Source organism: Anabrus simplex, chromosome 2 (genome assembly GCF_040414725.1).
Source record: "Anabrus simplex isolate iqAnaSimp1 chromosome 2, ASM4041472v1, whole genome shotgun sequence".
NCBI classification, from domain to species: Eukaryota; Metazoa; Arthropoda; class Insecta; order Orthoptera; family Tettigoniidae; genus Anabrus; species Anabrus simplex.
Window position 1 is genome coordinate 170408077 of NC_090266.1, and position 12431 is coordinate 170420507.

The window sequence follows — 12431 nt, forward strand, 5'->3', positions numbered from 1 at the left end:
AACTCACTATTCAAATATCGCTCATTTTGACTGAACAGCAATGAGTCTGGTTTGAGTCTGTCCTGACTCGGTCATTAATGAGTCCGTCTCTGTTCGCTCTAAGAGAAGGTTCGTTCTATGACCAAACAAGCGAAATGGAGATGGAATGAGCTCAGACTTGCTCGTTGCACAGCTCTACTTTGAATACCAGTAAATGCATGTGTGATGTTTTAAAAAGCAAATTCATGTATGTATGGTTTGGATCCCACACACAACAGGAGGAACTGTGGCTATAATCAGGATACAAACAGTCTCATAAACCATAAGCTTAGTTGCTTTTGTTTTCATAGGGGACATGGAGGATCCCTGCTTGATCTAAAAGTCATGAGAATATTAACATATCCCTAATAGTTAAGGAAAAATGTCTGGTAGGTTAGTATTAGAAAGGTACAAACAAGTATCAAATCAAGTCATATATAGAGAGATAGGAACAAGAAAAGAAACACAAACACAATGACAGGTCAACATGGGAACAGGGAGCAAGAGAAGGAAGATACAAGGACAATTATTAAAACACAAAAGGACAAGGACAATATCCATATCTTCATACAATGCCGAGGGAATAGAAATTAAAACACGTGTTTCAAGTTTTTGCTAAAATAATAAAAGAATATTATAAACAAGGGATTGGGCAGGCAACTTGACATAAGTTCCTAATCCATTCAGTTCAGCACACAGTTCAGGTAGGTACAAATTTAGAAATTACCTACATGTATCTTATACATATGACAGCAGTGGTTTACATATTCCAAAAAGAGAAACAACATTCTGACTATGCTTTCTCAGGGATTTGAAAAAATTTAAGTAACTGTCCAGAAAACCCTCTTTTTAACTTTGTCACTGCTGAGGGAAGAGAAGTAAAATATATCAAGTCCTTAATGAATGAGTATTGTTACCAATATTATAAAACATTGTACATAGTCCCTTACCTGAAAGGATGTTTCTCCGGACTTGTTGCAGGCTACACAGCTGACGACTCCAGCATCAGAGCGGCTAACATTGGTAATCATGAGAGCATGATTGCCTGATTCATTGACCAAGATTTTGTGAGTAGAATCGTCCGATACTTGCCGACCATTGATAAACCAAGCCACTTCGGGATAAGGGCGCCCAGTAACTCGACAGTCGAACCGGGTCATCTTACCCTCAGTTACTTCACGGTCTGAGCATACACGCACAAAATTAGGAGCAAGTGTCTTGCCACTGTCACTGGAATCGACCACAGCAGAACTTTCCACACGGGTTGACTTCAGAGATTGTTCCCTGAAGGAAGAAATTTTCTTGTAGGACATTTCACAAATAACTACTCACAGATAAATGAAAGTAGCAGGGTGAGTTATAGTGGAAAAACAAAGTTCATCACAGTGAACTTAATTATGTGGAGGCTGTGAGAGAGTGAGGTTTAAATATTTAAAACAAGAAAAATACAACCAGCAAAATTCATAAATTAAGCCTACAAAATAACATGCAAAATATCTAAAATATGTAGCCTGCAACATTCTATGAAGGTGGACACACAGAAGAGGTAAGCAATATATGTTCATAGCATTAATTTCCATTAGCTTCAAGGTTTTTTAATTTTAGGATTAGTAACATTATTTACAAAAATTATTTCATCGATACCATATACATTACATACCCTCTCAACATGAACTCACCATACAAATTAATCACATAAGGTACATTCAATAGCAAAGAGTTAATCCGCAAAACAAAATATAAATGACAACACATTTCAACTATTAGGGATAACAAGCAAATTGTGTTACATGCATAGGTTGAATGAATTATATCTTAAGACACCTACCTTTGACTTTCAAGGTAACCATCCTGAGTTGGCTCAACAGCCAGATATGCAGATGACACAACACAACCTGAAAACAATATGAGCATCAAAGATCTGAAGTATTAAAATATAAAGTAATCCAGTTAATAAAGTGATGGTTTATGATGTATGCCTTTCATTAAATTCAGTTTGTCTACTGGTATATAACATTACAGACTCACGCCTACATATTTGAGGAACAATGGTGTATACTGCAGTGTACCGCAGACAGGAGAAATCTGTGGTATTCCTAGGTTCAGAAAGGAAGCAACTAAATGAAAACTGACATTTAGCTCTTATGAAGCCCACATCATACTGCGTGTCAGAAACAGTTTCTTAACCTTTCTAAAAATGCTTCCCCTGATGTTAAGCTCTCAAACCAAAACCTCTTCTGGAGGACTGCACAGCCAACAATGATTATACCCCTTAACTACCCTTCTTTAATTGTCAGTCACCGCAGTAACACAGAGATCATATAATAATTGTAATTTTGTTTTACAAGAAAATAAATGTTGGATAATAAAAATAATTAATAAGGTTTAAACAGAACATCTAATGTCTGCCCTTGAGGCAGTAGACATGGAATCCCTCACCGAGTCTGGGGCGAGTAGGGAGGGGTGGGGGACGGACATATCCTGGAAGGTAAACAGATTAAATTTTAAAAAAGATAGAAGATATAATATTGAAATCAGAAAGTGTCCAAAATTAATGATATACCCAAAGATTTATTCGCTACAACCGAATAAGTATACTTGACAGAGCTATTTCCTTTAGTAGGGAAGGTGTGCAACACAGGGAAAATACCATCTGATTTGACGAATGGGATTAACCTTGGTCAGATTTTAAGGTACAGACAGATGTAATACATATGTTGATTCCCATAGGGAACCTAAAATATTTGTCCTGAATGAGTAAATTTATAATACCAATATAATGGTCCGTTATTGGACATTATAAATTTTCCAGCTAACTCATTCTTGGTTGCCTGCGTTTCGCCCTCGTGTGTTAAGTTAGGCTCATCAGTTGGGACTTAGCACACCTCCCAAGGCACAAGGCTAGTGCATACCGTGGAGGCCACTGCATAGGCTACTTGAAGCCACCAGCAGTGCCAATGCACTATGAGAGCTATGTCTCATTTCCAAAAATTGATGCCTGCCTGGCCATCAGATCAGGTGTGCTAAGTCCCAACTGATGAGCCTAACTTAGCACACGAGGGTGAAACGCAGGTAACCAAGAATGAGTTAGCTGGAAAATTTATAATGTCCAATAACGGACCATTATATTGGTATTACAGACAGATGTGGAAACTGCAATTGAAAAATTTGGCTGGATATAGCCGTTTTAGCTTTTCCTACCTACGCAAGGAAAACACTTGTGACTGCAGAAACCAGGAGGACATTAACACAGTTTGGTCTGGACTTTGAAATCTGTACCAATCACTCTAATCTAAGGATTTTTTATGTTTTCAGACATGTTTTTCTCTCCAATCATTATGCTTATTTATGAGCTTTTTTTTTTTTTTTTGCATTAGACTGGGTTGATATTCTACATTAATTTGGTATGTAAATGTTAAACACAACTTGCAGAGGTTATTTTCCTAATTTTAACACATTGCGGACCGGTCCCGAGAAATCTCGTGTTTGCCTAGCCGAGCGTTGCGGACCGGTCCCGAGTTATCTCGTGTTAGCATCAGACCCAGCAGACTGAACTTTAGTGCTATCTTTTGAGATACACGGGAACTATTTGGAGGTCAAGGGTGATAGAACTCTGTTACGTATGGTTCTACACAATCGATTGTCGCATTTGTTTTCGAGTATTCTTCATATCGTAGATTTTCTTTGCATTTCTTGACAACATGTTTACAAAGTTCGAAGAGCCATGCAAGATGGCAGCGCCTAGCGATCGCACGTGTTTACACAAAGATGAAATTATTCGCGAATTATGTGCTGATACAGGCTCCGAATATTAAGTGATGCTGAGTATTTAGAGTTCGACGATGAAATATCTTCTAACGGAAATGTTTCAAGTGATGATGAGGCAAGGTGTGGAACTCACGTAGCGCAGAACGAGTCGTAAGTTATATTTGTGTTACGGGTGTAAATATTCTAAATATTGTAAATAATGCAGTGTTTTATGACAACTGGGTTATGGACAACAGTGAACCTAGGTTAGAGGATTTTGAAGGTGCTCCTGGTATAAAGGTATGGCCTAATGAATCTGGAAACATAGGACAAGTAGCAGGACTTATGTTTGGTGAGGAATTTTTTCAGTATGTAGCTGAAAAGACAAACTTACACTATGAGCAGAAATCACATTCTCATAACTTATCCCCTAAAACACTAAAGTGGACTAATGTCACTAGCAGGGAAATTAAAATATTAATCCTCTGTGTATATTGATACGTCAGGTGAAGAAATCATGTCTGAAAGATTACTGGCCAACTGATCCCCTAATAAAAAGACCAATATTTCCGAAAACTATGAGCCGAAATAGATTTCAAGAAATACCCTGCATTTCAACAATTATTCAGGAAGGCCAATAGAAAAATACACAATAGTCCTTCAAAAGCTATTGAAGTTCTGACAGTTTATTTGTATGCATGCACTCCAGCTTAGAGGTAGTTAGAAAGTGGCCGGGAACAGGGCTGTGCATGGGGCGAATGGCACCCGGTCCGCAATGTGTTAAAAATTATGACACTGTTTTTATTAAAACAAAAAGGTCAACCGATGGGTATACATATTTTTGTTGCAAAAAGCAACAAATTTCATGTTAAATGGAGGCAGAACATATTATTTTTAATGATAAACCACTATCACCACATAAAATGCCCAAAATTACATGAACATCTCCATGTTATGCAGCCATGTCAGAGCATTAAAGAGATCATTTTCTAAGATAGAAATGCTTAGAAAATATCAAAGATAACTGACTTAGGCAGTTGTACTGCCATCCAGCAATATATAACTTGTATAAAATACAATTTAGTTATAAATTTATTTTTTCAGTAATACAAATATGTGTAGCCTCCGTGGCTCAGACGGCAGCGCGTCGGCCTCTCACTGCTGGATACAGTGGTTCAAATCCCGGTCACTCCATGTGAGATTTGTGCTGGACAAAGCGGAGGCGGGACAGGTTTTTCTCCGGGTACTCCGGTTTTCCCTGTCATCTTTCATTCCAGCAACACTCTCCATTATCATTTCATAACATTTATCACTCATTAATAAAAATCACCTTGGGAGTGGCGACCCCGTTGTAATAACAGCCTATATATGTTTCATTCATTACATCCCTGACCCAGTCAATGACTGGAAAACAGGTTGTAGGTTTTCATTTTCATTTTCACAAATATGTGTATTAAATTATTTGCATAATGGTGGCACCATACTATTTTTTCGAAAATGTCGGTATAAAAAGTGCGGTGATTATGTGGTAAAATAGGGTAAATTGTAAATTGAAAAATCACTTACCTTGTGGATTTTCTGCAAGAAGAGTATAGTGCCCAGAATCATCTGCATTGAGATGCTGGACTTTCAGTGAAGCCTGCTGGTTTGAGAAAGAGCTCTGGTATTTCTCTGAATTAACAATTCTTTGACCATTCTTGAACCACGTCAACTATAAAAGAAAAATTAACAACATAAATAATGAGAAAATCTGTGACCAAATTACATTTTCACTCATTCTTACAACAAAGAGCATTTTTTAAAGCTACAGTATAGTCAAAAAGTAATTTTATGTTATTAAAAATTGGCTACTTACTCTAGGCTTAGGATTAGCTGTAATCTTTGCTTGGAATGTAGCCTCAGATCCCTCAGTCAACTTAGAATTCCGAGGTTTCTGTTGAATCTGTGGTGGTGCAACTGGTCCTAAGGAACGGTCGACAACAGTTATCATTTCTGCATCCGATTCACCAATGTAGCGTCGAGTAATTGATTCACGAAATTCAACTTCACGCAACAGTCTGTATTCAAAAGTGTCCACTTTGAAATCCTGTAAATAAAATAATAAAAATGTAATTAAGAATTTAAAATGCATCAGAATAATCCAAATTCAAATATCTAGGGGGGAATGGATACAACCAAATGGGCTGAATAAAGAGACAAATAAAGCAAGAGCTAGAAAACTGTAACTAGCCTACAGACTAACTCAGAACAGGTAAAACAAGCAATATCTTACAAGACTAAAATCAGACACTATAGCACAGTAGTAAAACCACAGGGTCTGTATGGCTCAGGGTGCTTAACACTGAATAAGAAAGGGGAACTTCAGGAAATCAAGAAAAGAGAAAGAAAAATCTTGAGAAAAATTCTAGAACCACTGAGACACACAGATGTGATATGGAGGACAAGAAAGAAGGAGGACTTTTATATATATACACTAAAAGTATAACTGTCTCAATGTGTAAACAAGGGTTGAAATTCTTTGGACATCTGATGAGAATGGACGAGAACCCATTGACAAAGAACATCTGTAAGTACATCGTAGGATTGAAGACTACCACGAAGTGGGTGGAAGAGGTCAAGAGGGATGATGAGGAAATTGGATTTACAGCAGATGTGATCAACAGTGGAAAGGAATTCAGAAACCGAATTGACAACATCAAGTCGTTCAAAGAGAAACCACCAAACTGTAGGCCCAAAATGATAATATCCGAAGAGCAGGGAGAGATCAAAAGTGAAAGGATGAAGAGGTTCTGGGAAGAGAAGAAGCAGCTTTAGTTTCCATGCAGTCCATAGTTGGCCAAATTAAGATTTTTTAAAAATCCATATGACAGTATGATTATTTTAGAAGTATCAAAAACAGACCAACAGAAACAGTAAATGCTCCACAGAAAAATAGGAAGAGAGGCATCACATGCCCAAAAATGAAACTTTTTATGATGATTTGGATGAGCTATACAGGGTGCATCAGAACTATACTGACAAACAAAAAAGTAAGGGATACTCTTTGTGTTATGTTAAGAACGATAGTGCAATGGGATTGGCGAAGAAAATTTTTACTTTAGAGAAAATGAGGTTACTTTGTTACTTCCGGGTGCGTGATTCAAATTGACAAACACATTTTGAAACTCAAGTCAAGTACTTAACAAGGATAGGTAATGAAGCTGTTTATTTATTGGGAGAATGAGACACATACAATAAAGATGAGAAAGGCTAAAATGGGTGCACTAAATGCAGGATTCACTGTGTAACTACTTATCCGGCACAGGGTAATTCGTCAATTATCTGTAGCTAACCATGACAACCCAACGAAACTGGACATATCATTTAACTTCATAAATTTATGTCTTGTGAATAATGTCTGGAAATATTTCACCCAGAATAAAAATCATTAAAATGTCATAATTCCACAGTTATGGCCATATTCCCTGCTCCCATTAGGCAAACAAGTTATTTTTCATTTTAATATATTAAAAGTGATTTAGGGTCTAACAAGTTTCTTTTATACATGCAGCACTCATTCTAAAAAACATACATTTTCCAGCAGTCAGGAACTTGGCAACATCTCTTCATCCATCTCTATTTTACAATGATACACAAATTTTGTTTCACTCAGTTTAATACGTCTGTATTATTTAAGTTGTAGATCCTGAATAAACCAGCTGATACACAGAAATTTAGTGATAATTTGCAGACAATTTCGAGATACTTCAGTGATTTTAAGAGACACAGAGTGTCAGAATTTTTACCCAGGAAAAAGAATCCTTAATGTGCTAGTAAATATATTCACACACTCTTAAGTGCCAACAAACACCTTCAAGATTCAAATGCACAACTTGAGCATAGAAAGTCAACATCTCACCATCTACACTATACAGTCAATAAATTTCTATAGTAAAGCATGCTTCATATCTTAATATGAAATATCCAATCATAACATCCTAAACCTTCACGACTAATTAAAGAATGGTATAAATTAAGAAATAATACCCGAAATGTATTAAACAAACAAAGTGCCATGACTGTAATGATGCTCAAGTACAAACATTATAACTATCTCAGGGGACACATGCTATTAATAGGATGTCCAAATTAAGATGTTTACATTACCTCTTCAACAATATGTCCATTAGAGTACATCATCTTTCCTGAAGTCTGTTTTTGATAGCGCTGGAATGTTGACTGCGTTGTTCCAGACACTTTCTGCTCAGACGATTCGTAGGTCTGAGCATATTCCTTCTGATAGCCTCCCTGTAGAGTTTGAACAGGCTGAGCTTGACCTGTCACCAAAAAGAAAAACATAATGATAAATACTGACACCTAACATCTCAAAAGGATGGTAGGCTCAATTTCAGTCCACATAACTGATTTAAAATATAATTAATCCTTGCATAACTATGATATCAAAGCTTATATTTACCTTAAATATGAGGGTAATCCCAAAATTAAGGTCTCTATTTTTTTATAAATACAGAACTCTGTTCATGTGGCTGTTGGTCACAATATTGTGAAGAGTGTTTCTCGCGCTCGCATATAAACATGCACACGCCGCGCTGAGGCACTCAGTCCTGGCTTGGCAGCCGTTGAGAATGGAGCTCCCATTGGATGTTACCGCCAAGTGCGAAGTGTGCGAAGTGTGCGAAGTGTGCGAAGTTATTCGGTTTTTTAACATAAAAGGTACTGAACCGATTGAAATGTATCGCAAAGTGACGGAAGTGTATGGTGAGTCGTGCATGGACGTCAAAAATGTTCGTAAGTAGTGTAGAGAGTTTGCAGCAGGTCGGACAGAAATTCATGATGAACAAAGGAGCGAGAGACCGTCAATTTCCATCGAGACAGTCATGAAGGTTGAGCAAATCATATGTGAAGATCGGCAGATCACCCTGGATGATCTCTGCACTTTGGTTCCTGAGGTTTCCCGAAGCATCACTCACAGAATTTTAACGGAAAAGTTGAAATACCAGAAGGTGTGTGTAACATGGGTGCCACGCGGCAACGAGTTGATTCTTCCCGCGCATTTCTTCAATGCTTTGCAGCCGAACAGGACAACTTTTTGGACTCAATTGTCACGGGTGACAAAACCTGGGCATTCCACTTTACACCTGAGAACAAGCAACAATCACGCCAGTGGCGGCATCCCTCTTCGCCAAAGCCACGGATATTCAAGCAAACACAGTCTGCCGATAAAATCACGACAACTGTGTTTTGGGATCAAAAAGGGGTATTGGAGGTCGACTTTATGACAGTTGGGACCACAATTAATGCTGACTGGTACTGTGAGACCCTGAAAAAACTCAGACGGGCAATTCAGAACCGGAGAAGAGGAATGTTGAGCAAGGGCGTAAACATTCTCCATGACAACGCTCGCCCGCACGTCTCCTGGCAAACCGTTGCTCTCCTGCAACAGTTTCAGCGCAACGTCATCACCCACCCACCCACCCTATAGTCCCGACTTGGTGCCCAGTGACTATCACTCGTTCCCTAAGTTGAAAAAACATTTGACTGGAAAGCGATTCAGCACAGACGACGAGGTGAAAGATGAGGCTCACAACTTCCTGAACAGCATGGCGGCGAGCTGGTATGACATGGGTATACAAAAACTGTCACAGCGTCTACGAAAATGCATTGACCAAAATGGTTATCATGTACAAAAATAGCTAAATGTTCAAGCTGTAAAATGATATAAACCCTTGTAGAAATAAACAGGTCTATGTATTTATAAAAAATTAGGAGACCTCATTTTTGGGATTACCTTCGTATATTAAATTCATTTCTTTGTTATAATATAAATATGAATTTCTTTCATTCACTTTATAATTGCTGCTGCACATGCTATATCAAAATTAAAATGGGTCAAGTCAAACAGAACTGGCCAAACAATGATCGCTTCAAAAATAATCACATTATATTGATCATCATATGTTTTTGTGATTCAACCCAGGGAAGGCAATATTGTTTTTGGCCTCTGCTATGCAAGAATCAGGTTGGCAAGTCCATAAAGAAGTCACTCTCCCTCTTTTCTACTGGATCTGTAAGAAGAGCACACATCGTTGCAATCCATGGTCAGTTGAATCGAGCCATGGTGGTAGATCTAAGTCCACTTTGAGATAGATATTGAACAAGCCAGCGAGCTTGTTGCAAAGACAGTGTAACCAAGAACACATGGAGTCTCAAGAAGGGGTTGGGTATTCTTCACCCTACGTTAGAGAACATTATAGTAAATACCTTTTCTTTTTTTCTTTTTTTTTTCGTTTTTTTAAAAGTTGCTTTACGTCGCACTGACACTGATAGGTCTTATGGCGATGATGGGACAGGAAAGGGCTAGGAGTAGGAAGGAAGCAGCCGCGGCCTTAATTAAGGTACAGCCCCAGTATTTGCCAGGTGTGAAAATGGGAAACCACGGAAAACCATCTTCAGAGCTGCCGACAGTGGGGTTCAAACCGACTATCTCCCAAATACTGGATTCTGGCCACACATAAGCAACTGCCACTATCGAGCTCGGTAGTAAATATCATAAAGGACTCGGTCGGCTTCCTAAATGACCATCTCAATTACGCATAGGTCACGACATTTTAGAGATTCTGTCTTGTGCACTTCACAATATTGTTGTGAGTTGTTTTATTCTATAGAGTAGGAATGTACCTTTCTAATAATTTGGCTTCCATTTAGAATTCAGGATCTCCATGGTCACTCATAATTTGTGAAGTAATGTCATCTTGGAATATACATATAATTGCTTTTGTTTTTTTTTAATTTTATATAGTTATAAATTCTTCCCGTTGGCTTGTAATAGTCACCCAATTAATCCAAAAAAATACTATATTTCTTCTATAAACTGGACTGAATATTAAACCTTTAGTAAATAAAATGATGAGTCACCCTTGAGTCAAATACATCATTTTCGCTGATCCCTAACTTGCTGTACTAGTCAACCTACAACCCAATGAGCATATGAGCTCATTCTGAAACATTTAGAGCATTGTCCAAACTGGTTCTTACGAACTGACTTGCTACTTTGAAGAGACAGAAGTTTTGTGCTTTGAGTGTGTTCAAAGGAGGTAGTTATAGTAGCATCAAAACATTTTTGAAATGAAGAAAGTTATCAGTATTTAAAACTTTGATGACAATTTTAACTTCAAGTAAACAGATTGCTAGACCAGCTAGCTGCTTTAGTGGGACAGCACTGAATAGCAATCAGCCACAAATGAAACATGGTTAGACCTTGTCCTTTGCAGAGAACATAATTTCCGATGACCTATGATTTCATACATACAAATTATTTTGAAAATTGGCACATTTTATAACTGTTAGGTTCTTCAGTCTGCCAAAATTAATTTTGACTAAATACAATAATTTAAAAAATGGAAATGGCGTATGGCTTTTAGTGCCGGGAGTGTCCGAGGACAAGTTCGGCTCACCAGATGCAGGTCTTTCGATTTGACGCCTGTAGACGACCTGCGCGTCGCGATGAGAATGAAATGATGACGGAGATGACAAATACACCCAGCCCCGTGCCAATGAAATTAACCAATTATGGTTAAAATTCCCGACCCTGCCGGGAATCGAACCCGGGACCCCTGTGACTAAAGGCCAGCATGCTAACCATTTAGCCATGGAGCCGGACTACACTTATAAACTTCCTGTAAATGAAAACATGTGTTAACAGAATTATACCTGAACAAGAAACAACTTCATTAAAATAGAATGATATGTTTCGTTCTTCAAAGAACATTATCAGATTCTGTCAAATCACACTCAAGAATATTTAGAAATATATAAGCAATTATGTTAAAATTCTTTTTAATCCCTAAAAACTTCAAATTTCGAACTTATCTTAATTAAGTCCTCACTTCTCTCCACTCTATCATAAGTTGGTATAATACTGGTACTCTGTCATTGGCATGAGTCCAGCTGGCCGTTTAGTCCGTTAACTCTCTGCCGTGCCACCCGCCCTGACTGGGTCAATGACGCGCTGAACCGTACTTTTAGGTGTTGCTGTCTGTTGTCGTTTTTTAGTGTTCTCTCACTTATTGTTAATATTATTATGTTAAATTTGTTTTGTAAACTATGTAGGGGTACTTAATGAGCATTTAATGGGCTGCCTTTAATAATAATAATAATAATAATAATAATAATAATAATAATAATAATAATAATAATAATAATAATAATAATAATAATAATAATAATAAAAAGAGGGAAAAAACACCTACAAGTACAGTTCAACATGTCAATGACCTAACCGTGGCAGGGGGCGTGGTGTAGAAGAGAGTCAACGGACTAACCAGTCAGCTGGACTCATGCCAACAACTGAGTATCGATATTACACCAACTTATGCTAGAGTGGAGAGAAGTGAGGACTTCATTAAAATAAATTCCAAATTTCAAGTTTTTACGGATTTAAAAAGAAATGAAAAATAAATGTTTATACATTTCTAAATATATCTGAGCATGATTTGATACAATCTGATGATCTTTCAAGGACAAAACATGTTACTCTATTTTAATTAAGTTGTTTCTTTTTCAGGTATAATTCTGTTACCATATGTTCTCTTTTTCAGGTAATTTATAAATGTATTTATTCAAAGTTAGTTTTGGCAGACAGAAGAACCTAACAGTTATAAATTAAC

The 12431-nt window shown here is 37.4% G+C and overlaps 1 protein-coding gene across 1 annotated transcript in view; it reads right to left on the reverse strand.

Moving 5' to 3' along the window:
* The window catches only part of sls (sallimus), a 281400-nt gene that overhangs the window by 182263 nt on the left and 86706 nt on the right, over positions 1–12431 (reverse strand). The window contains exons 5-9 of the mRNA XM_068226121.1: positions 7912–8081; positions 5621–5851; positions 5332–5476; positions 1847–1913; positions 969–1302 (exon numbers count right to left, since the gene is read on the reverse strand). Coding sequence (XP_068082222.1) covers positions 969–1302; positions 1847–1913; positions 5332–5476; positions 5621–5851; positions 7912–8081 — 947 coding nt within the window. The remainder of the gene's footprint in view (positions 1–968; positions 1303–1846; positions 1914–5331; positions 5477–5620; positions 5852–7911; positions 8082–12431) is intronic.